Source organism: Macaca thibetana, chromosome 12, assembly GCF_024542745.1.
Source record: "Macaca thibetana thibetana isolate TM-01 chromosome 12, ASM2454274v1, whole genome shotgun sequence".
Lineage (NCBI taxonomy): Eukaryota > Metazoa > Chordata > Mammalia > Primates > Cercopithecidae > Macaca > Macaca thibetana.
Window position 1 is genome coordinate 53,188,602 of NC_065589.1, and position 25,815 is coordinate 53,214,416.

The window sequence follows — 25,815 nt, forward strand, 5'->3', positions numbered from 1 at the left end:
AGTGGATACACTCTTCCCTTATCTATCCTGTCTTAATCATTTAGAGCTATTATAAGAAAATAGCATAGACTGGGTAGCTTATAAAGAATAGAAAATTATTTCTCACAGCTGTAAGGGCTGGGATATCCAAGATCAAGTTAGATGTGGTGTCTGATGAGGACCCATTCCCTGGTTCATGGATGTTACCTTCTTGCTGTATCCGTACAGGGTGGAAGGGACAGGGCAGCTCTCTGGGGCCTCTTTTATAAGGGCATTAATTCCATTCATGAGGGTCTGTCCTCATGAACTAATCACCCTCCAATGGTCCCGTGTCCTAATGCCATTGGTGATTAGGTTTCAACATTTGAATTTCAGGGAGACATAAACATTCAGACCATAGCACATCCCTTAGGCTGGCAATTCTGCAGTGTATTCTATACGACTCCTCAGAATGTCCCAACGAAATAAATCCCAATTGCCAAAGTGGTGAAAAAGCTCAACAGCACATTCTTGGGTTGATGCTCCCTCCTTTTCTATTCACTTTTCCTGTCCCTCACTCCTGTTCCTTGGAATCATTTCTCAAAAACTAACTTGACTCATGTCCTTGTTTCTGATGCAATTTGGAGGGTAACCTAGGCTAAAACATCTTGCTCTTGTATCCTTTCCTCTGACCTGATGCTTCTTTAATCAGGTAGCATAAAAGCCCAAGGGTTCAGGTCCCTTTCTTAGAGTCTGACTATTGGCCCTGTAGGATTTCACAGTGGTACTCCAGGTGTGGTGCATGATGGGGAAACCTGTGCCTATTCCTGCTACTGCCACCATGAGTTTCCCCCTATAAACTACTTCAGTAGGTCTAGTATGTATGCTGGTGGTCATTTACCATTGCTTGCACAACACATTGTTGAAGTTTCTAAAGCAGACACCCAATGTGCAGTGGAGGGAGAAAAAAATATTTCTCCTAGGTGTAATGTTCATCTTGTTTTTTTTTTCCCTAAGAGATGGGGTTCTCACTATGTTTCCCGGCTGCAGAGTGCTGGTTATTCACAGGTGCGAACATAGCACACTACAGCCTCGAACTTCTGGCCTCAAGTAATTCTCCTGCCTCAGCCTCCTGAGTAGCTGGGAATAAAGACAGATTCCACCATGCATGGCTGTGATGCTCATCCTTGATTGTCCAGGAGCCAACAGCATTAAGCACTTTATTGTAAACACACCCAACACTATCCCCAGGCACATGATAGTAGACTGACTGAATTTGTTAAGGTTTCCAACCTCATTTATAAACAATTTTAAAAAGGTTTGAGGCAGAGAGCAGTCAGAATGCTGTTGCAGTGGAAAAGGGTATTCTGTACTACAGTGTTGCAGTAGAGATAAGCCAAAGTAGATGATTTTGAGAGATATTTTAAAAGTAGAATCACAAAACTCAAGATGTAAGTTTCCTATCAGGAAAGGACTGATATTTAGCTAATATGCATCAGTAACGCCACATTGTTAAAATACACAACCCTCAACTGGCAAACTGAATTGCTGCAGCCCCAAGCTCATTGAATACCTCCCTCCCCAGGGATCCCCTGAAAAGCTCCATGATCCAGAAAAGGGTAAATATGACAAGCAGGAGGTCTCCGAGACCCTGCTCCAGCATTATGGCTGACGTCCATTCTGATTGGTCAGTGCCAGTACTGTGCTGGTGGTTGTTTTGAGTATCACCCCTGAAAATGTAGGTGTAGAAAACAGACAGCATTAGTCTTTTGGTGCTCTCCCTTTCCACCTACAACTTGACTAGAATGTTCCTATGTGTCTCTGATCCCCTGACCAGGTGCACCACTGCAAGGAAATCCTCATAGAGGGTGGCAGCCTCAGATATGACACACAGCTGGATGAAATAGACCAGATCCTGGGCCATGAAGTGGCTTGATGTAACTAACTTTGTCATCAAGTAAGCAGGAGCCCTCTTCCCTTAGTTACACAAGACATGTGCTCCTTCCTGCCATGACCAGGTCTCTGTTGGTGCTCTAACTGGATGATCCAAAGGCTCTCGTGGCTTTAACATGTGGATGATTAATCAATATGTATCTAACCTTTATCACTTTCTAGAATTTGACTTCTATACTGAAAGTTTCCATCTAGATATCTGAATCTAAAAAGAGGCTGTTGTTTCTTTACCAATTTGGCATATGCCCATTCAGAATGATGAATCATCAGTCCCACGTCCTCTCAAATGAGAGCCTCAGGTAAATTTGTAAAAAGGGAAACAAAAGTAAACACAATTTTTGTCAGAAATGTCAAGGCTCTAACACTGTTGGAAACCATCACCCACTCTTGCTGATCCTTAACCTCCACGGACCTCAGGTCTTCACAAAGCTCTTAGCATCACCTTGATCCAGATAAATTACCTTTAAATTAAAAAAATGGCTTAACATTCTCCAAGACAGATCATATGACAGGTCACAAAACAAGTCTCAATTAATTTAAGAAAATCAAAATTATATAAAGTATCCTCTCAGATCACAGTGGAATAAACTGGAAATTAACTCCAAAAGGAACCCACAAAACTATACAAACACATGGAAATTAAATAATCTGCTCCAGAATGATCTTTGGGTCAACAATGAAACCAAGATGGAAATTTAAAAATCTTTGAACCAAACGATAATAGTGATATCAAAACGTCTGGGATTACAGCAAAAGTGGAGCTAAGAGGAAAGTTCATAGCATTAAATGCCTACATTAAAAAGTCTGAAAGAACACAAATAGACAATCTAAGGTTACACCTCAAGGAACTAGAGAAACGGGAACAAACCAAACCCAAACCAAGTAGAAGAAAAGAAATAAAGATTAGAGCGGAACTAAATGAAATTGAAACAAGAAAACAATACGAAAGATCAATGAAACAAAAAGCTGTTTTTTTGAAAAGATAAAATTGATACACGATTAGCTAGATTAACCAAGAAAAGAAGAGAGAAGATCCAAATAAGCTCAACTAGAAATGAAACAGGAATCATTACAACCGATACCACAGAAATACAAAAGATCATTTGGGGTTACTATAAACACCTTTATATGTACAAACTAGAAAATCTAGAGGAGATGGATAAATTCCTGGAAATATACAACCCTCCTAGATTAAATCAGGAAGAAACAGAAACTCTGAACAGACCAATAACAAGTAGAGAGCTTGAAACAATAAAAAATTGCCAACAACAAAAAAGTCCAGGACCAGATGGATTCACAGCTGCATTCTATGAGACATTCAAAGAAGAACTGGTATCATTCTTACTGAAACTATTCCAAAAGATAAAGAGGGAATTCTTCCCAAATTATTCTGTGAAGTCAGTATCACCCTAATATCCAAACCAGGAAAGGACATAACAAAAAAAGAAAACTACAGACCAATATCCATGATGAACATGGATGCAAAAATCCTCAAGAAAATACTAATGGAATCCGACAGCGTATCAGAGAGATAATACACCATGATCAAGTGGGTTTCATACCAGGGATGAAGGGATGGTTTAACATATGCAAGTCAATATATATGATACATTATATAGACAGAATCAAAAACAAAAATCATCTCAATAGATGCAGAAAAAGCATTTGACAAAATCCAGCATTGCTTTATGATTAAAACTCTCAGCAAAATGGCCATAGAAGAGACATACCTCAAGGTAATAAAAGTCCTCTATAACAAACCCACAGCCAACATTATACTGAACAGGAAAAAGTTGAAAGCATTTCCCCTGAGAACTGGAACAAGACAAGGATGCTCACTCTCACCACTTCTATTCAACATAGTACTGGAAGTCCTAGCCAGAAGAATCAGACAAGAGAAATAAATAATGGGCATCCAATTTGGTAAAGAAGAAGTCAAACTGTGGCTGTTTGCCAATGATAAGATCATATGCCTAGAAAACACTAAAGATTCATCCAAAAACCTCCTAGATGCCATAAAGGAATTCAGTAAAGTTTCAGGATACAAAATCAATGAACACCAATCAGTAGCACTGCTATACACCAACAACAACCAAGCTGAGACTCAAATCAAGAACTCAATCCCTTTTACAACAGTTGCAAAAAACAAAAGAAAGTAAAATAACATAACATAAAATAAAATACTTAGGAATATACCTAATCAAGGAGGTGAATAATTTTTACAAGGAAAACTACAAAACACTGCTGAAAGAAATCATTAATGACAGAAACAAATGAAAACACATCCCATGCTCATTGATGGGTAGAATCAATATTGTGAAAATGACCATACTGCCAAAAGCAATCTACAGATTCAATGCAATTCTCATAGAAATACTATCATCATTCCTCACAGAACTAGAAAAAACAATCTTAAAATCATATAGAACCAAAATGAGCCCACATAGCTAAAGCAAGACTAAGCAAAAAGGATAAATCTGGAGGCATCACATTACCTGCTTCAAACTATACTACAAGGCTATACTTACCAAAACAGCATGGTACTGGTATAAAAATAGGCACACAGACCAATGGAACAGAATAGAGAACCTGGAAATAAAACCAAGTACTTATGGGCAACTGATCTTTGACAAAGCAAACACAAACGTAAAGTGGGGAAAGGGCACCCTTATTCAACAAATGGTGCTGGGATAATTGGCAAGCCACATGAAGCTGGATCTTCATCTCTCAGCTTATCAAAAATCAACTCGAGATGGATCAAGAACTACATCTAAGACCTGAAACCATAAAAATTCTAGAAGATAACTTGGGCAAACCCTTCTAGACATTGGCTTAGGCAAACAGTTCATGACCAAGAACCCAAAAGCAAATGCAACAAAAACAAACATAAATAGATGTGACCTAATTAAACTAAAAAGCTTTTAAACAGCAAAAGAAACAGAAACTCATATTGAGTAAACAGACAACCCACAGAGTGGGAGAAAATATTTGCAAACTATGCTTCCAACGAAGGACTAATATCCAGAATCTACAAGGAACTCAAACAAATCAGCAAAAAGAAAACAAACATTCCCATCAAAAAGTGGGCAAAAGATATGAATAGACAATTCTCAAATGAAGATATACAAAAGGCCAACAGACATATGAAAAATGCTCAACATCACTAATTATCAGAGAAATGCAAATCAAACCACACTGAGATACCATCTTACTCCTGCAAGAATGGCCATAATTTAAAAATCAAAAAATAATAGATGTTTGCATGGTTGTGGTAAAAAGAGAATACTTACACTGCTGGTGGAATTGTAATGTAAACTAGTACAACCACTATGGAAAACAGTATGGAGATTCCTTAAAGAACTAAATGTAGAACTACCATTTGATCCAGCAATCCCACTACCAGGTATCTACCCAGAGGAAAAGAAGTCACTATATGAAAAAGACACTTGCACACGCATGTTTATAGCACGACAATTCGCAATTGCAAAAATATGGAACCAGTCTAAATGCCCATCAACCAATGAGTAGATAAAGAAAAAGTGGTGGCCGGGTGCGGTGGCTCATGTCTGTAATCCTAGCATTCTAGGAAGTCAAGATGGGAGGATCGTTTGAGGCCAGGGGTTCGAGGCCAGCCTGTTCAACATAGGGAGACCCCCATTTCCAAAAAAAAAAAAAGAAAATATATATACCATGGAATACTACTCAGCCATAAAAATGAATGAAATAATGGCATTCACAGCAACATGGATGGAGTTGGAGACCATTATTCTAAGTGAAGTAACTCAGGAATGGCAAGCCAAGTATTCTATGTTCACCCTTATAAGTGGGAGCTAAGCTATGAGGATGCAAAGGCATAAGAATGATATAATGGACTTTGGGGACTCTAGAGGAAAGGAAGGAGGAGAGTGAGGGATAAAAGTCTATACATGGGGTACCATGTACACTGCTCGGGTGACCGGTGCACCAAAATCTCAGAAATCACCACTAAAGAACTTAGCCATGTAACCAAAAATCACCTGTTCCCCCAAAAACTACTGAAATAAAATTTAAACATTTAAAAAATGGCTTTGAATAAAAATAAAGAAGGGGCCACCTGCAGTGACTCACACCTGTAATCCCAGCACTTTGGGAGGCCTGGGTGGGTGAATGGCTTGAGCTCAGGAGTTCGTGACCACCCTGGGCAACGCAGTAAGACTCCGTCTCAAAAAAAAAAAAAAAAAAAAAAAATATTTTAAGAAGTGTTAAATTCTCTTACCTGCTGAACTAAACTCTGAAAAAATGTCTTTATTTGTTTGAGGTTTTCCATCGGCATCAATGTCCATGATGGTACGCCACAATTCAGAGAATCTAGCTCGTTTTTCTTTGGGCATATATATTCCATGCCATAGTGCTTTCAGCATGTAGTCAATATTAATCAGAATTTGCCCAATTCTGGTATCATAATAAGCTGGAGGTAACTGACAAGAAGAACTCTGATCATAATTAGCTTCTAAACTGATGGAAGGGATTTGATTTAGGCAATAAATTCCAATAGCCAACTCTCTTATCATTTGATGGACTTCTCTATAGTCTAAGAGGGCAGTAGGGTCCACGGGAGTCAGTAGGATTGCAGTGGAGAAGCCTACATTATTCATTTGACTCATAATTCCACACGGGAGGTCTCCTTGAGAGCGAACATCTTCTTTGGTAGACAACCAGCTAACTAGTGCAGTAGTTAGTAACTCTTGTATTTCACTCCGATCATATTTTTCAAAAAAAGCAGATGCATTTCTTTGTATTGCTAAATTTTCCAGGTAGGTTTCTTCATCTTGAACTTGCTCAAATCTAGGTAATCCTTTTTTGGGCAATCTTAACATTTCCAATTAAATCTAGTGTGTCCTTTTTGAAACTTCTGCAATGAATAAAAAGGAAAAGATTATCAATAAAATCTGACATGGCAATGACACTGGATTTCTGTAGAAATAAATCTGTACCTTTCACCTATATAAGGTTAATTTTTCATGGTCAACGGTTACAGTTTTCAAATTAAAAATAACTGCAGTACATGAAAGCTGAAATTTGAATTAAAATAATTAAAATTATAAAATCTTTAATATTAACCATGTTCTGCTTTTCAAAGAAGTCAAAAGACAAGAAGATGCATGTCAAAAAGAAATGTTAAGTTTATGTGTGAGAAGCTACTGTTACATACCTATTTTGTTGTTGGAGAGGCATTCTTTTGTGTATGTTTGTGTCTGTCTGTGTTGCTATAAAGTAGTACCTGAGACTGCATAATTTATAAAGAAAAGAGGTTTATTTGGCTCACAAGTCTGCAGGCTGTACAAGCATGGCACCAGCATCTGCTCAGCTTCTGGGGAGACCAAGCTTACAATCATGGTGGAAGGGGAAGGGGAGCCAGTGTGTCACATGGTAAGAGAGGGAACAATAGAGAGAAAGGGGAGGTGTCTATTCTTAAACAAACAGATCTTTCATGAGCTCAGAGGTAGAGTTCACTCTGCCAGGAAAGCATCAAACCATTCATGAGGGATCTGCCCCCATAATCCAAACACCCCACAACAAGCCCTACCTCCAACATTGGGGAATCTATTTTAACATGAGATTTGGCGGGGATAAATATCCAAACCATATGGATATTTATTTTGTTTTCAGTTTTTTAAAGCAAGACTATAATGACCTGCATGAAAGAAAAGGAAAGGGCAGGGCGCGGTGGCACACGCAAGTAATCCCAGCATTTTGGGAGGCCGAGGCAGGCAGATCACCTGAGGTCAGGAGTTCGAGACCAGCCTGACAAACATGGAGAAACCCCGTCTCTACTAAAAATACAAAATTAGCCAAACGTGGTGGTATGCCTGTAATCCCAGCTACTCAGGGAGGCTGAGACAGGAGAATCACTTGAACCTGGGAGGCAGAGGTTACGGTGAGCCAAGATTGCGCCATTGCACTCTAGCGTGGGCAACAAGTGTGAAACACTGTCTCAAAAAAGAAGAAAAAGAAAAGGAAAGCAGCAACTGCTTAACCTTCAATTTCTGTGCCAATGAATGCCTCTCTATTCCTTAAATAATAATAACCACAACTACTATTTATTGAGCATCTACTATATGTCAGGCTCTTTACTATAGAATGGTTTTATTTATTTCATCTGATTGGTCTCTATTATATAGTGGTTCTCAAAATTTAGCTTGTATCAAAATCACCTGGGGCTTGTTCAAATACAAATCACTGAAACCCACCACTGAGTTTCTGATTCAATGAGCTGTAGTGGGGCCAGGAAATATGCATTTTAGTAAAGTTACAGGAAATGCTGATACTGCTTGTTTGGGCGCCACACCTGAGACCCCAGGTGAGTGAGTCAGACCTTGTTATGCCCACTTTATAGAGGCAGAAACGGAGACCAGGAGGTTGCAGGACATGTCTGAGGTTTTACGCCTTTCAGAAACAGAACCCACGTCTGTCCATACTCAAGCCCAGACCCACGTCTAAAAGCAGCTCGCGTTAGCCATGGGCACGGGAAAGGGGATAGAACAAGGAAAGGGGAGGAACCTACTCTAGAATGACTGTTTTCTTGTCCGAGAGAGGGGCGCTGCGTCCGCGCCGTTCCAGTGGGGCTGGGAACAGTCGTCGCCGCCTTAGATGACTTCTCGCGGGGCCTTGAATCCGCCCTCAGGGCCCCTGCATGGGCCAGCGGGAGGCGCACCGGAAGGAACTGAGAGGAACTTTCAGGGCTTTTCGCCCCACCGTGTCTGCCCGGCCCTCCTCGCCGCGCCGGCCAACACTGCCGCCGCCCGGGGGCGGGTCGAAGCGGTTGGTCCTCCGGGTCGTGGGGTGGCGGGGCCGCTCCTGAGGCGGAGCTTGCGGGCGACTAGGCCTGGTGCATCCCGCAGCAGCACCAGCGCCCCCAGGCGGCGCCCGGCCCCTTGGCTGGCTCAGACCCGCCGCGTGCTCATCTTCCCAAGCCCGCTTTAGCGCTCAGTCCAGCCGCATGCCGTGGGCACTGTGCCGCCCTCACTATCTGCCTCTGCTAAAACACCAAAACAGAGCGGCAGAGGAGAAAGCGCCGGGCGTTGAGGCAGTCCCGAGTTGGAATGCCACCTCCATCATCATTCTTTCATTCAACAAGCATTTATGGAACACCTATTATGAGTCAGGCACTGGAAACCCTAGAAAACAGGGCAGACACGAAACCCCAAGAAGCTTACAGTTGAACAGATTATCTCGCAGCTATATTTAACAGTGTGCCAATATTAGATGGAATGACAGCACTCGAATGAAAGCTAACCTAGCTCAGGGCTCGGAAAGGCTGCCTGAGGAAGTGCCCTTTCCCCCTCCGGGCCTAGAAAATGAAAAAGAGCTACCCAAGCAAAGCACTGGACAAGTAGCTTTTCAGAAACAGGGAACAGCAGGAGAGAAAGAAATGAAGTGAGAACAAAGTTGAAATGATTGAGAAACCGAGCAAAACCCTGCTTAGGGAACAAGAGAGATGGGGGCACAAACCGAGCTGCAGAGGTGCGCGATCGACAGATCATGCAGGCTGCTGAGTAATGATTTTGAATTTCATCCCAAAGGATTAGCCTAGAGTAGTGGCAGTGGAGGTGGGGCTCAGGGACTGTGGACAGATTTGAAAAATAATGAGGTTGCCTGTTGGTGACAGATTGAATGGGGATATGTTGAAAAAGAAGGTTGTGTCCAAGTGAGAGCCACATTTTTGTCAGGAGCAACAGGATATCAGGGCAAGATTAAGAGTTCAGTTGTGTACATAATTGACCTTGAAATACCTGTGAGAGAAATTGAGATGTGAGATATGCTTTAGATAAACAGTTCTGGGCTAAGAATGGCAGTAACGGTTAGACGTATAAATTTTGGCAGGTTTATAGTAATTGAAGCCAGGGGTGGGGTTGAAATCACCAAGGGAGAGCGTACAGAATGAGGAGTTGAGAACCAAGGATTAGAGACCCGAGAAATTTAACATTTAAAGGTCAGGTAGAGAGAGTGGAATCAGCAAAGAAGACAATGAAAGAACAGCCAAGAAGGCAGGAGGAAAACCAAAATTGGTCACAGAAGCCGAAGAAGTGTGTGGGGGAAAAAAAAAAAAGGAATGGCCAACTTTATTGGATGCTGCTGCTCGGTCAGGGGAGACGAGAACAAACTCTTCCACTGAATGTAGCAACATGGAAGTTCTTGGTGACTGTTTGGGGCAGAATTTCTCTTCCAGTAATCAAGTCATTATTTTAGCTACCATGGAAATAAATATTAATTTAAGAGGACTATTCCAGGGCTTTTTTTTTTTTTTTTTTTACAGAGATGTGAATGTTTGCACTTAATATGAACCATATATGTACATTCTCCTACTTCAAGGATTTCCCCCCACCCCCAGGTAGACAAATGGTTTGTTCCATGTGTCCCAAATCTTGGTAAAGAGTTGTCTCCTTTTTTAAAGGATCAACACAGGACTCCATCCCAGAGCTAATGAGATTGAATAGCAGAAGGTTGTAAACACCCAGGCCCTCTTGTTCACACACATGCATGTATATCCTCTCTCTCTCTCTGTCTCTCTCACAAGTATCCTTCTGGAGCAGATGACCTGGAAATTCCTTTATAAAAATTTGACTGATTAATACATTTAAATCTCATAGAATAGAGTAGCCCCTGGAATATAGCATTATTAAGTCATAGCTATTTTCAGTATTGAACTGTATTTTTGTTATAATATTCAATTCTAAGCCGTGGGGCAAACCTCTTAAGTTCATCTACTCCCAATATAAGCAATGTCAATTTAGTGCTCAGGTCCACAGAGACACTTGAAGTTGTCTGCTTCCAGATTGAGGGGTGAAAGCTATGTAGGTAGTATCTAAATTTGGGTTGAACATTGTATCTTTCAGGGAATAAATTCGGGGCATGTGAAAGCCCTTGCCAGGTTACTGACCTGTTTGTCAGGATCATAAAATTTCTTTGCTACTATGATTAAAGAATCAAAGGGTGGCCAGATCCAGAAACAGTGTCAACCCTAATGGACAGATTTCACAGTGACACTGGTATGGCAGTTAACAGTTGAGTAATGTGGGTGGATGTCAGGTTGGAGTGAATAGACAAAAAGGTGGGGAGAGTGACTGTGGATGAGAGGCAAGACATGGTAAATAGAGGAAGACGTATTCATCCTTGTCTTCAGGTTGAGTAGGCTGAGGAGGAGGAGGAAGGGCTGGTTTTGCTGTCTCAGGGGTGGCAGAGGCAGAAGAAAATCCACATATAAGTGGAACTGCACAGTTCCAATGTGCTGTTCAGGGGTCAACTGTAATCTTAAAAAGTTATTGGGGTGGGAAAATGACCTGCCTAAAGAGATGTAATAGAAGTAACAAGTACTGTTCAGGAGGATGAACCTCAAGCAAATTGTTTAACTTCTTTAAACCTGTAGTTCTTTCATCTGTGAAACACGACCCTGTCTAAACCACGGTCCCTGAGGAGAGGGAACTGAATCATTTCTGGATGGAACTATCAAAGAGAGTGAGTCTGGGAAAACAAACTTTCTCTTCCCTCTCACACAACACTTCTGACATCAGATGTGTGGATTTTTTCTACACCAAGCAATTCTCCAGCTCTCTGAATACCAGCTGGGTATCCTACAGTTTAATCCTGCCTCTATCTTCCTGGAGTTAGTGTCAGATCCTTCAACTTAAGGGCTCAGTGCCAAAGGTGTCTCTACTTTAGATGGCAATTTCAAGTCTGGATCTCTGGTACTTCTGATTAACCAGCTACATAAATTGGGTGTTTTCATGACCCCCTATTCAGGTTTGATAATTTGCTAGAATGACTCACAGCACTCATAGAAATACTTACGTTACTGGCTTATGATATAGGATACATCTCAGCACAGCCAAATTGAAGAGATGCATAAGGCAAAGTATTCAAAAAATATTACAGTGAGAGGGAGCCTCCATGTCCTCTCTGGGCATGCCACACTCCCAGCACCTCCACATGTTCAGCAAACCAGAGGCTCATCAAATCTTGTTCCACAGTTTTTATAGAGTTTAATAGACCTTAACCTTCAGCAACACTCTCCCTCCCAGAGGTGGGTGGGTAGGGATGAAATTCCAACTTTTCTAATCTCTTGATTTTTATTATTTATTTATTTATTTTTTTAGAGACAGGGTTTCACTGTCACCCAGGCTGGAGTGCAGCGGTGTGATCCTAGCCTCACTGCAGCCTCCACTTCCTGGGTTCAAGTGATCCTCCCACCTCTGCCTCCCAAGTAGGGAGGCACATGCTTCCATGCCCAGTTCATTTTCTGGCCTTTTTTTTTTTTTTTTTAAGTAGACATGGGGTTTCATCATGTTGCCCAGGCTGGTCTCAAACTCCTGGACTTAAGAGATCCCTCTGCTTTGGCCTCCCAAGCTTTGGCCTCCCAAGCTGCAAGTATTAAAGGCTATTTAGAGACCTCACTCTAAGTCACCGCATTAGCATAAACTCAGGTGTGATCAAAAGGGGCTTATTACGAATAACAAAAGATACTCCCTATCACTAAGGAAATTCCATGGTTTTAGGAGTTCTGTAACAGGAAAAAATGAAAATTCAACCAAATGAACTTTAAAACTACTATTATTATACAATAATAAAGCAGCAGAGTATCTTACTTTTATATAAGTAATTATATAAAAACGTATTTTTATATTGTTACACTGTGAATCACATTACAATTTAGTCTCCTTTTCAATAGAAAGATTTTCTAAGGAAATGATTTGGAGCCGTCCACATTTATCAGATGCCTTTTCGTTATTTTTTTCCATTTTTGCAATTCTTGATCCAAATTGCATGGCCCGTTTGGGCAGAAGAGCAGAGGCTGTAAGACCAAGTTCCACAGCTGCAAGGCGTAAAAGTAGTTTTTCACCAATCCCTCGGGGTAAAGTCAAGTTTGCTTTTTCCCAAATTGGTAGAGAATTTAGAAAGGAGACAACATTTTCATCCAGGAAAGGAAATCTAAAATAAACAGATAAATAATATAACCACTATGTAAAAATAAAATCAACCTGCTTTGATTTATACAGTTTTATAGCTAAAATGTAATCAAACTAAGTGTTTCATAACACATGACATATACTACAAAATAGTCTAAGTCTCAATAAATAAATTAGGCTTACTGTGTCCAGAAATAGTTTCAAATTGTCTTACAAGGTATCTTTGTGGAGGCCTTGAAAACAAACATGATTTTTTTTTTTCCACCTAGGCGAGCACTACCACACCCAGCTAATCTTTGTATTTTTGGTAGAGATGAGATTTCACCACGTTGCCCAGGCTGGTCTCGGACTCCTGAACTCAAGTGACCCACCTGCTTCGGCCTCCCAAAGTGCTAGGAATACAGGTGTGAGCCACTACACCTGGCCTACAAGCATGATCTTAACTAACTATTCAATCTGTGTCTGATCTTTATCACAACGAAAGAAATGACACTTTAGGGATATGGAACCAATGTAGAAGGGCTCCACAGCCTGAACCTGCAAAACACGGTAAAATTTTGTTAATCAAAATTGTTTAATTATACTTAAACCAATTAAATGGTGATAAATTACTGTAACAGAACAAAATATTAGATTTTTTCCCCCTAAATTCTGGGATGACCTAGAAACAAAATATTAGATTAAAAAAATAACTTTCTGCCCTTTTGCTTCCCCAATTTCTACAAAATTCTGTTCTTTTTCTGTTTAAAATACTTTAACACCCACCATCCCACATCTCCAAATGCAATACAGTTACACTAGTGTTTCCGTTTTATTACATCTTAGTCTAGGTTAAGAGATTGGAAAGGGCAAAGACATTTGTTATGTGGAATATTAAATAAAAATGAATGAGTTGCAAAAGCAAATTTAATTAGAGAATCAAATCAACACACTACTGTTAATATGTATGTCAAGATACATAACAAATTATTTAGATCTAGCCACTATATTTGTTATATCACAATTCTGTATTAGCTGCTTTAAACATTCTTCATATGCATTTTTATTTGAGCATAATATAACACTTTCATAAGTAGGTGCTTTTACTAGACAAATTCCCTTCTCTATGACCTAGGTGAAATAACATACTGAATTTCTACCTCCTTCTCTCTCACGTCCTTCAAAGAGAAAACAGTTTAACAGTTTATGGACTTTATTATGGTATTAGTTATCACTTTATAGTGAAATCTGGAAAATTATGATAGAATAATGACATAGTAGCCAAACTTTTACATTGGCTAGGACCAGAAACTTAAGAAGGACAACTGTGTAAAGGCAGCTACAAGTCAGTGGAAAGAGGAAAAGACTGAAGTAGAGACAAGAAACAATGAAGTCTGAGAGAGAGAAAGAGAGAGAGAAACTGTAGTATGTTTAATTCTCAGGGAGCTTACTTGGACTTCCTATTCTTGGATGCTTGTACCCTTGTAATAAACTACCTACTTGAATCAATTAGCCTACTTGAATGGATTTTTGCTCTTTATAACTAAATGTCACATCTTCCTTTATCCTTACTTAATGTCTTAGAAAGTTTTATTCAAATACTGTACTTGTTCACTACCTTCAGAAATATGATATAGGTAAAAATAAACCTGAAAAGCAAGAATAGATACATGAAAGTGCCTTGGTTTCTCTGAAGGTTTTAGGTAATCTGCAATATGTGACTAAATTGTGTTCAAAAACATGTGGCAGAGGAATATCCAGTGTGAGGACTACCTTCAAATCAGCATGGATCTGTACATACAGAAATGTCTACAGAGACAAAGCCAGTTTCTATAACATCGGAGAAGAAGGCTTGCAGGTGGGGCTTATGCCCTTCCTGGGAGGAAAGCAAACATTAAAAGCTGAACAAAACCCTCTACATACCTTATCTTAGTATTTCACTATCTCAGTTTTACTTTGACAGTCTTTTATGTGGAAACGGAGTCTCACACTGTCTCCCAGGCTGGAGAGCAGTGGCGTGATCTGGGCTCACTGCAACCTCCACCTCCCGGGTTCAAGCCATTCTCAGCCTTCCGAGTAGCTGAACTACAGGCATGTGGCACCACGATCAGCTCATTTTTTTTTGTATTTTTAGTAGAGGTGGGGTTTCACCATGTTTACCAGGCTGGTCTTGAACTCCTGTCCTCAGGTGATCCGCCCGCCTTGGCCTCCCAAAGTGCTGGGATGACAGGCGTGAGCCACCATGCCTGGCCTACTTCAACAGTCTTTTTCACTATAGTCTTAAAAACAATCCTGTCATTATGTTACCTTTGAAAATTACTGAAAATACATTTCTTAGAGAATGAGTTCTAGAAAATAACTGCTCTCCTGGCTCTTCCCAGCTCTGTTTCTGACTGTGTTTATAATATAAAGCCAAGCTATTATTGCTGCTGTTATTCATCTGAACAGTCTCCAAAGAGAAAACAAACTTAAAAGTCTCCATTTAAACTCTGCTGTTTTTATAAAAATACCGTAACAACACTCAAATGATTAGAATTACCTTGCTTCTTTTCCATGATCACCAATAACTCTGTCATCACGACCAAGATTTCTAGAAGAAATTCGACCCAGTTCCATCATTATTTCCTTATTCAATCCTTCCAGCCCATGTGACTGAAAGCGGACACGATGACGAGAATAACCTGCAAGTTGCTCATCTGCACCAATTCCAGTGAGAACTACCTATGCGGTTTAAAGAAATCCATATAAAAATGTTATCAACCACACAGTAAAGAAAACAAGATAAAAGAAAAGCTTAAAAATTGCAAACCTAAAGATAACACTTTAGGAGAAAAACAAGATAAAGACAGAAAATAGTAAAATATATCCAATTCTAAAGAAGTCACATATGTTGTGTTGTAGTTTAAATGCAACTAAAATATGCTATATTCTTACAATCAAAATGCTACAAGCTTTAAGGGTCAAAAATAGGTCTCAGAAATTATCAGAAGAAACACTGTGTCATACCTTTGCACTGCTCTGATAGGATTTCACTCCATCTTGGGCCACTAACCAACCAATTCCTCTAGAAGCAAACCAGACTGCACAGCCAATGCTATCATCCAAAACTGTATCCAACGGCTGAATTAAGTGACATATTCGAGTCCTTCTTAATTTCTGCAGTTCTTCCATAGAAACATTAATTTCAACAAAATTCCAAATTCGGGAAGGGCTAACAGCTTTTAGTTCCTTTAGTCCCGCCCTTCCTGTGATTCTATCTGGTACACTGACATGTTTATCAGGACTGTCGTCATCAGCAGCAGCATCATCTTTAGAGAATTCTTCAGAAGATATTTCACATTTATTTTTCTGTTTATTCCTTTCTTTGTTAAAGCTAGTTGGCACGGTCTTTTCTTCAGCTATGAAAGCTACATTAAGAAGATCAATTGGTTCATCTAAAGGAATATGACGGTCAGCAAGGGTTGCAATAACCATGGAATCAATGCCCCCAGAAAACAGGATTGCAACATTTGCTTTCCTATCACACATTTTCGAAACTTCATTTGCTGTCAGGTTTTCACCCCTAGGTAAACACAAGACACGTTTCTTGACTGCTACACTCAAGACATCAATGAACTGCTGAATTACTTCCTTTATGTGTACATCAGTAAGAAAGACCTGAAGTGTCTCTCTTGTAGGTGGCACATTGGAAATATTACTGCAATGAGTCTCCAATGCAGCTTGTGGCAACATCATATTTAAAGGAACAACAGGTTTTTCAAGATACAGTTTGGCTTCATTTGCTACCACGGATACAAATGCTGGTAAGTCTGCTGAAATTTGACTCAGGCTATTAACATTTTCTTCAATAATATTCTCCCTAGAAATATATTTCCAAGGATACAGTTGTAAAATAATGCATCTGGAAATGGCAGTAGACTTAAGATCAATTCGGAAAAGTCCAGATGCTGGAACTTCTTGCCACTGATTTGCCAATCCAGATGTTTGGGTGCCAACTGAAGAGAGGCAGAAACTCTTGCCCAAATTACTAAAATGCCAAAGCAAGCTACGGCGACCAAAAAAATCCCTACCAAACCATAAATAATGACTAGATGCTTGATAATATATAAATGACCAGGGACCTTGCACTTCTGAGAAGAGTGACAAAATCTCAGATTCATTCTTACAGGAGGAAAGATAATTAAACAAAATTTGAGTATCATTCTCTTCAGCTTCAACCTTTATTCCACTAAAAATTTCTCCATTCCACAGAAACACATTGCCTCTTTCATCTTCCACAGGCTGGGTAGTCAAAACACCCCTCAAGTGTAGGACGTGACCAGAAAATAAACACTGGTAGTTAACATCAGACTTGAACAATTGTTTACTACTATTGGGTCCCCGCTGTTTAAGATTATATAGTAAGCCCTCTTTTAAATCTTGACTGAAATGCTCAGCAGAAAAGTTTACAGAACAACAAATGCCACACATTGTTACGTGAAATTAGGTTGACTATTTCTTGATTTTGGTCTTCTCTAAGTTTTCTATTTCTTGGTATTCTTTTTTCAGTTCATCCAATATACCTGTTGCAGGGAAGGAGAATAAATATTAAATAACATAAAAATTCTTGGACTTTTACCTAGCAATTCAGAGGGCAAAACAAGCTGTTTACCAAAATCAAACTATATAAACACACACACTGTGCCAGTGCCAATGATAATTAACAACAGGCTACTAACAAAGAATGTTTATCTTTTACAAAAATAGCTTCTGTTTTGCCGGGTGCTCATTTTGGCCCAAGCACTTGGCTAAGCACTTTTTACACAGCATCTTATTTAGATCCCACAATACCTTGGAGGCTTAAAGTATTTCACCCAAAGTCACAAAGGTAGAAAGTGGTAATTGTTTGTCATACTTAGACCTGTTTGAAACTCTAAAGCACATGTTAATAACTATTGCTAACACATATTATGATATATATATATATTTTTAAACTGTTGACTCATCTTTGGAAGGCTAACTTGAAGAAAACCAAACTGCTGCATTAATCTTTTGATATATATTTTAACATTCAGATGAGTATAATTTAGGCAACCCCCAAAAGCCACAAAAAAGAAAAAACTTACTTTTGCTCTCAGATAGCATTTCTGTTCGGTCTGCAAGAAAGAATATATTGCTGTTCTGTTGCTGCCTATATACTTTCTGGAAAACATAATTTAGGCTAAAATCAAATTTTGATCTAAAAAGTAGATGTTAAAATCCTTAACCCTATTATCACTAATTCTTGAACTTCAGTAATATATATTTAGTACTATACTTTAGCAAACACAGATAAGCAAAAACACAAATAAAAGTCATCCATTGCCCAACTACCAGAAAGTGCTACTACTGAAATGAAACTATTTTCTCTCCATATACATTTTAACAAAAAATGTTCTTACTGTACCTGCAGATTTATGCTTTTATCAATGAGCAATATATTGAGAACACTTTTTCTTTTTTTTTTTTTTTTTTTTTTGAGACGGAGTCTCGCTCTGTCGCCCAGGCTGGAGTGCAGTGGCGCGATCTCGGCTCACTGCAAGCTCCGCCTCCCGGGTTCACGCCATTCTCCTGCCTCAGCCTCCCGAGTAGCTGGGACTACAGGCGCCCACAACCGCGCCCGGCTAATTTTTTGTATTTTTAGTAGAGACGGGGTTTCACCAGAGAACACTTTTTCTTATCAGTAAGTGTTATTTTACAAGAACACAAAAATGGCAAAGCAAGCTACGGCAACCAAATTATACCTACTGCTATACAGGTATAATATATTACAGTTTATTTGCTCGCTTCAAATACTAAACATTTAAAGTGCTACCAACTCTTTGCTATTGTAAATCAACGTTGTGATGAATATCTTTGTAACTAAATCTTCGTGAACTCCCATGATTCTCTCCTAAGTATCAACTACTATAAATGGAACTGCTGGGTCAAAGTGTTATAGTTTGAGTTGTTGAGATTTGCCCTCAATTTGCCCTCTAGAGAAAGTCTGTATTAATTCTGCCTCAACTTTTTTTTTTTTTTTTTTTTTTTTGAGATGGAGTCCTGCTCTGTCGCCTAGGCTGGAGTGCAGTGATGCGCTCAGTTCACTGCAACCTCTGCCTCCCAGGTTCAAGAGATTCTTGTGCCTCGGCCTCCCGAGTAGCTGGAAGTACAGGCAGGCACCCAGCTAATTTTTTTATGTGCTTCAACTTCTAATATTCCATAAGTGACAACATCAGAAATATCTAACCAGTTATTACATAATCTTTAAAATACTTTTAAGAGCTCAAACTCATTTGTTCCTGAATGTTAAAATGTAATTTGACACTGAAACTATACACAAAGCAGTAGCTTGCTTATTTATATTAATGGAAATGGCATTAAATAACCATGTTACACATTTATAAAAATCTATGTAAAAATTTTTTGGAGGGAGGGGAAGCAATGTATTTTTTTTTGTTCAATAATTATCCACATTCATTTGAAAGAAAAGTTTCTTCTCATCTCAATATAAAGTTTGTTTGTATCAAAAGAAAACACCAAATTCAGGGTATAAAATAAACATCATCAGTGATTACAGCTCCAAGATACCAAAATACAACTAGTATCATTTGTTGCAAATGCAATGTGAATAGCGTATGATAGAAAAAAGACATCTTCAACTATGAGATCTATCCATTTAAAAAATAGACACTTGCAATTTAAAAAGATGCTGAAATACTATACATTTTATTAAAGTATGATTAAATCTCATATATAATTCTTATAACTTTAATATATAGTTAACATAAATAAACCTCCCACATATTTGTTATTCAGAATTCCTATAATAACTCACCCTATTCTTCTTAAGGTTAGAAAGTTCATCCACCACAATTTTTTGTTCTTTAATCTATTGAAATAAAGAAAAACTCCTTAAGCTAGATGTTTTCAAAGTATGTTCAATGAGAATCCCTTAAGGGGTTGTTTTAAAATTAGAGATGGGATAAGGGGCTATGATGTACTGGTTTTCCAAATGGGCAGTTCATGAATATACAGATTATCTTCAACAGCAGTCTGTGTGGGGGTCCAGTTGGGGAAAAGTTGGAGGAGAAAAAACAGTGATTAGACTTGCAAAATGTTAGGTAACCCATTAAGATTAGACAGGGGATTTGGTGTTCGTAACCAGCAATCATACCAAAGACTACAGTTACTCAACAAGGTTTATACCCTTTGTTAAAAATATATGATATACACCAGACCCAGCACGGTGGCTCATGCCTGTAATCCCAGCACTTCGGGAGGCCAAGGCAGGTGGATCACCTGAGGTCGGGAGTTCGAGACCAGCCTGGCCAACATGGAGAAACCCCATCTCCACTAAAAATACAAAATTAGCCAAGCATAGTGTCGCATGCCTGTAATCCCAGCTATTCAGGAGGTTGAGGCAGGGGAATTGCTTGAACCTGGGAGGCAGAAGCTGCGGTGAGCCAAGATTGCGCCATTGCACTCTAGCCTGGGCAAGAAGAGCGAAACTCTATCTCAAAAAAGAAAAAAATATATATATAAAAATATATATATATACACACACACATACATATATGATATACACCAAAAGGAATTCCAGTCTTTCAATTAAGCTGTGATTTAGATGGGGGGAAAAAAACAGCAAATTGAATGAGGGGTGGGTTACTTTTTTCAATATTTTCATGATTTTATGTACTAATCAGTGCAGTCAAACACATTCAAATCAAGCAATGCCTTATTTGGGGACAGTAAGACCTATCATGTTCCATCTTTGTATTTTTCCCTTTTTAGCTCAATGGCTAGCATGGAGCTGGCACTGTTGAACTGGTTTTCTTTTTTTTTCAAACAGGGTATTGATCTGTTACCCAGGCTGGAGTGCAATGGCGAGGTGACAGCTCACTGCAGCCTCGATTTTCCCAGGCTCAGGTGATTCTCACATCTTAGCCTCCGAGTATCTGGGACTACCGGCCTGGGCCACAGTGCTGACCTGGGCTTTATTTATTTGTAGGGGAGGGCTCAACTAAGTGAAAACTAAGTTTCTTTTAAACTCTTTAACTATTTATTTTGTGAACACGACTAATTACATAGTATCACACGAGCCTCTAAAAGCAGCTTTTATAATATTTGTGCTACCTCACACACCTCAGGGATTTGTATCCACCAGTATGCGTAAGGGGCTTGCAATGGTGGTAATCAGAATGGACTGTGTGTCTTTTGAAAATTCACCCCCAATTCCCATGAGTGTGCACCTTTCTGTCTCCCCAGTTGGCAGAGCTGTGGTAATGAGGTTGAATTCCAAGGCCGAATTTGTAAACATTCTTTGAGACTTAACGTTTGTACAGGGCTTTCCCATTTTAGGAATGACAGGTGTACATTTCACTTTACTTCAAAGAAGGTAACTGATAACAAAAAGATTAAAGAGACTTGCCCAGATGTCATTGCAAGTTTGGGACAGAACCAAAGTAGAATCTAGGACATGTAATACCTGAAGGGCTATAACCCTCCCCATCCCCATTTATCTTTAAAGGTTTTGTTTGTTTATGGCAGTTAAGGCTTATATTATATTGGCTTCCTCGCTCCCCCTTTTTGGTATAACAGTGACAACCCAATGCGTGTTTTAGGACCATTGCTTTGGTTAACGGAGAAGCAGCAGCTAACAGGTGGATGAGGAGAGACCAGTTAGGAAGCCCTTGCGGGGGGGGGAGGGGGGCGGGGGTCCCGATGGCAGATGACGGTGGCTTATTTGGGGTGGTAAGTGTTCACGGTGATAAAGGGACATATTTGAAATGAGTTTCAAAGGTAGAACTGATAGGCTTCCATGATGGGCGTCAAGGATGGATCCCAGGTTGCTGGCATGGTTAACCGGATGCAGAATATCTGCGATGGAACAGATTTGGGGTGGGCGGTATTTCCCAAAGTTTAAAAACACCCAACCAGAACTCCGCCCCGCTGCCACCTGGGTCGTGTCTCGGGGCAAATTTCAATATCTCCCTTTTCGCAACTGTTTTCAGAAAATAAAAGGACTAACTGTAGCTGTCAAGTGCTAAGAATAAAAAGAGAAAAGTAGCAGGGCAAAGCCGAGTCCCGGGCAGGCCCCACGCTGTCCCCTGCGGACCAACTTTAGGGTCCTGTGGCGCCCAGTCCCAAGTCCAGGAGCCTTTCATTGCGTCTGACACTCACCTTGCTGCTAAGATCCTCCTTGTGTGGGGTCGAATTGTCGGTGGGGATCAGCACAGGGCTGTCCTCTGGGCGCGTCCCTCGGTTGGGCATTTCCACCCACCGCAAGAAACGCAGTATGCTCGGCCCTGAAGGAACCGCGAGCATTAGTCACCGCGCATGCGCGCTTCCAGCCGCGCGCACCCTTTCTTTTCCCGCGAGTTTTACCAACAGCGTCTGCGCGCTCACTTGAACGCATGCGCAGGGCGTGTCTGGCCTGGGGAGGAGTTTCGCGCCTGCGCGTGGCTGCTTAGGGCGTGAGTAAACAGTCTGGTTGCAAAATCTGAGGTTCCTGTACTGGCCTCTAGTGGTTGAGATGCAGAAACGCTCAGGTGGTTTCTTCATGACGTCTTATCTAGTATACTACGAGTTATGTGCGCCCTCCAGTGGTAAATGTAAAGAATAGCCGTGCAATAGAAATAGCTCTTAATATAATATGTATTATCTAGGGAAAGATGAAGTTGAGGAACATAGGAGATACTGTGTTGGCAATAGAACTATACAGACTTGGTAAAGTTTTGGTTAACTCGTGGTTAGGGTTGCCGGATAAAATACAGTATGAATTTCAGATGAATTCGTAGTTTTTTAGTATGTCTATGTCCCCTGCAATATTTGCAATATCTCACTTCCGTGGAAAAAAATGACTAAAACTTGGAAATAGGCAAAAGAGATTTATTTACTGGATGTTCTTTCAGTGCTGCTCTGAACTTGACTTTATTATATTGACTTGACTGGGCTGTTTTACAATTCTCTAGGGGCAAAGGTTAACTTTGGTAGAGATTTTGGTTTGGTAGAGATGCAAATAATTTTTTTGGTGTACCAGATACCAACACAGGTTATGATGTATTGTTCTGTAACACATTCGTCAGCTTTGTCTCTAACCCTGCAATTGTGTCCTAACATTTCTTTATTAATATATGCCTAGCTTCTCTAATATTCTGTATTGGTTTTAAAGTCTTATCGGTTCCCTCACTAACTAATGAGTTGAATAAAACTTTGACATGTATTTGTTTTATGTTCACATTAGAGACATGATTTTAGGTTTTTGAGAATTATACTATATTATTGGAAATCTTAAGGTTCCACAGAGATGCCCAAGTGGATTTATGTGATGAATCAAACTGTCTCGCGACAGAAATGTATACATCATGGGTTAAGTCCAGGCATGTTTTTTATTTGCTCTTAGAGAAATCCGAAGTGGTTATATATTTTTCCTTCTTAATTGATTTTTAGAATTTTGTTTTTGTTTCTGATTTGTATATTCCTGATAGGCTATTCAGGTATAACTTATACATTACTGATGCATTGATAGCAGCAATGATTGGGAGTTTGGTTTTGTGGTCTAACCATTTGGTGGTATCTGTTGGATGATGGACGTCTAGTCTTTCTTGGTAGAGAGGTAGATAGGTGCAGTGGCTCAAACCTGTAATCTCAACCACTTGGGGCTGAGGTGGGAGGATTGCTTGAGGCCAGGCGTTCAAATAAATAAATAAGAGAGGCGAAAGAGACACCAGTTTGTAAGTCTTTTTGTTTATCGTTTGTGAGCTCAAATTAATTAATTACTTTTGTGTCCACTGAGAGGGAAGGAGGACAGCTATTTGAGATGTGGGTTGGTGAGGTTTTGTTTGTTTGTTTTAACATAAAGGCCGCTCAAGCAGAAGAGCTGGTGAATTTTTGTGGTTTTTGTTTACTTTTGACCTGAGATTGAAGTTGTAAAACAGAAGCAATAACCTCTCTATGTGTCTGTGTGTGTCTAACTTAGAACAGACTTTATGTCTCCCTGGGTGAATATAAAATATTTCCCTACTTCTGGAGTGTATTAATAAATCCCACTATAATATCTCTAATTAAAGGGCCTCTGTTCTGACTAGTTTATAGAGATAAATAAGCACTGATATAATCCCAATATTTTTAAAAGCCCAAAATTTCCAATATTTTAAATGTGCCAGATTTTTAAGGAAAAGAGTTCTTACAAAACCGCTAGTTTAGAAACATTTTAAGAATCCAAGTTTAGGAAGAAGCTCCAAAGTGAAGTATCACTTCACTTTGTTGTTGTAATTGTTGTTGTCATTATTGTTGTTGTTTTGAGACAGAGTCTTTCTCTGTTGCCCCGACTGGAGTGCAGTGGTACAGTCTCTGCTCACTGCAACCTCTGCCTTCTGGATTCAAGCTATTCTCCTGCCTCAGTTTCCCAAGTACCTGGGATTACAAGTGTGTGCCACCAACCCGGCTGATTTTTGTATTTTTGTTAGAGATGGGGTATGGTAGTATGTTGGCCAGGCTGGTCTCAAAAGTCCTGGCTTCCAGCTATCTGCCCGCCTCAGCCTTCCAAGATGCTGGGATTATAGGTGAACTGCCAGGACTGGCTTCCACTTTGTTTAGAGGTAATAGTGAGGCTTATCTGTAAAGCTGAAGAGACTGAGCATCCTAGGATATTGGTCTTCTTTGTGCCCCACCTTCTATTGTAGTAGATGGGGAAGTAAGGTAGGCCGTAGGACCAAGGGGGAGAAGTCAAGGGAGAGTTAATATCACAGTCTAAATAGGTGATTTGTATCAATAATTCTGTCAGAAGGTGACAGGACCTGAGATATTGGACTGATGTTTTCCAACGGGGCTCTAGGATCTGGGAAAGGAACTACTGGATCCTTAACATAAAGTCTTTGCGGGGAGAATGCAGGGAGAATGCTTTGTTGCCCTAGTAACAAAGCACACCAGGCTGGTCTTGGTCTCTCAAGGGAAATGGCAGAGTCTCCAAAGTACTGGTCTAGAGATTAGTAAATCCTTTTTACTTGAGATAAGGCTGGTTCTCAAGCTTTGATTCAAAGCTGTGGAATGTGGACATCAGTCCTCCCTGGCTCTTGCAGCCAACTTCACTTTGGAGCTCTTGTGCAGGGCAGAAACCTAATATGTGGTGAGTGTGGTAGGGTGCAAATTTGAAGATGCACTGACTCTCAGGGTCCTGCAGTAAGTGCTCTTAAAATTTTCTGCCCAGGTGCCTCACGTACCCCTCATCTAAGCATATTGGTCTTCCTTCCAATCCACTGCTCTCCTGCCAGTTGGATTTGAAGATTTCGCTGTTGATAGTTCTGTTTTACAATCTAGAGGTCAGTGTGGTTTGTGAATGACACCAATGAAAGATGCTTTATATGCCGCCCAAGCCTGTTGTGTCTTCACATAGTCTGACAGCTACAAAAAAGGTTAATCGAAATTATCTTGGCTTCTTCTGGAACTCTTCCATATGAGTGCCACTGTCCACCTCTTTCCCAAAGACTGAGGACATGCTTGAAACATTTTGGTCTACATTATTGAAGAAACAAAATTAAATGTAATAGTCTGTGATTTAGGTCACAGTACATGGCTGGTCCCATTAAATAAAATAGTTATGAAATGTTTACTATCAGATGAGTTGCAAATAATGATGAAGCATTTATTGTTACTGAATTTGAATTTAGATGCTTTAAAAACATGTGGAAGTATTTCCACCTGAGTGAAGCAATAGGGACAAATAAAGCCTAACTGATATATTAGTGATAATTGTTTATGTACTCAGATGATGTTTTTCTTCATACAATGCCTTCACTATAATGCAGAGCTCTTCACAGCTCAAGTGTTTTTGCCCTACTTCTGATCGTTAGCAATAATAAAGTTTTACCAAATGATTAATTAATATCTGTTTGTGACCACATGTAACTCTGTGTTGGGGTCTTCACAATTAGGAAAATACTATTGCTACCACAGTGAAAGCAAGCAAGTGAGCTCAGTTCAT

The 25,815-nt window shown here is 39.8% G+C and overlaps 3 protein-coding genes across 4 annotated transcripts in view; all 3 read right to left on the reverse strand.

Moving 5' to 3' along the window:
* The window catches only part of ANKAR (ankyrin and armadillo repeat containing), a 71,348-nt gene extending 62,802 nt beyond the window's left edge, over positions 1–8,546 (reverse strand). The window contains exons 1-2 of the mRNA XM_050751033.1: positions 8,456–8,546; positions 6,167–6,802 (exon numbers count right to left, since the gene is read on the reverse strand). Coding sequence (XP_050606990.1) covers positions 6,167–6,767 — 601 coding nt within the window. The 5' untranslated portion in view covers positions 6,768–6,802; positions 8,456–8,546. The remainder of the gene's footprint in view (positions 1–6,166; positions 6,803–8,455) is intronic.
* A 3,934-nt stretch (positions 8,547–12,480) lies between these two features.
* ASNSD1 (asparagine synthetase domain containing 1) lies at positions 12,481–17,303 on the reverse strand. Its single transcript, XM_050751880.1, has 3 exons — positions 15,840–17,303; positions 15,373–15,554; positions 12,481–12,876 (listed from the first exon to the last, which is right to left on the reverse strand). The coding sequence occupies exons 1-3, from the start codon at positions 17,301–17,303 to the stop codon at positions 12,591–12,593; spliced, it is 1,932 nt and encodes a 643-aa protein (XP_050607837.1). The 3' UTR covers positions 12,481–12,590.
* On the reverse strand, positions 17,035–22,222 carry ASDURF (ASNSD1 upstream open reading frame). 2 transcript variants are annotated; one of them, XM_050751928.1, is made up of 4 exons: positions 22,014–22,222; positions 19,669–19,722; positions 17,939–17,968; positions 17,035–17,395 (listed from the first exon to the last, which is right to left on the reverse strand). In XM_050751928.1, the coding sequence occupies exons 1-4, from the start codon at positions 22,155–22,157 to the stop codon at positions 17,378–17,380; spliced, it is 246 nt and encodes an 81-aa protein (XP_050607885.1). In that variant the 5' UTR covers positions 22,158–22,222; the 3' UTR covers positions 17,035–17,377. The 2 variants fall into 2 exon arrangements, with proteins under 2 accessions (XP_050607885.1, XP_050607884.1); XM_050751927.1 differs by having other exon boundaries at positions 17,939–18,014; positions 22,014–22,221.
* Positions 22,223–25,815: the final 3,593 nt, after the last annotated feature.

Coding starts and splice junctions, on each gene's coding strand:
- ASDURF (XM_050751927.1), bottom strand. CDS start 22,157: ATGCTCGCGGTTCCTTCAGGGCCGAGCATACTGCGTTTCTTGCGGTGG. Junction 18,015..19,668: donor CTAACCTTAAGAAGAATAGG/GTGAGTTATTAT, acceptor TATGTTTTCCAG/AAAGTATATAGGCAGCAACA. Junction 17,396..17,938: donor AATGCTATCTGAGAGCAAAA/GTAAGTTTTTTC, acceptor TCCCTGCAACAG/GTATATTGGATGAACTGAAA.
- ASNSD1 (XM_050751880.1), bottom strand. CDS start 17,303: ATGTGTGGCATTTGTTGTTCTGTAAACTTTTCTGCTGAGCATTTCAGT. Junction 15,555..15,839: donor CCTATCAGAGCAGTGCAAAG/GTATGACACAGT, acceptor TAAACCGCATAG/GTAGTTCTCACTGGAATTGG. Junction 12,877..15,372: donor GATCATGGAAAAGAAGCAAG/GTAATTCTAATC, acceptor TGTTTATTTTAG/ATTTCCTTTCCTGGATGAAA.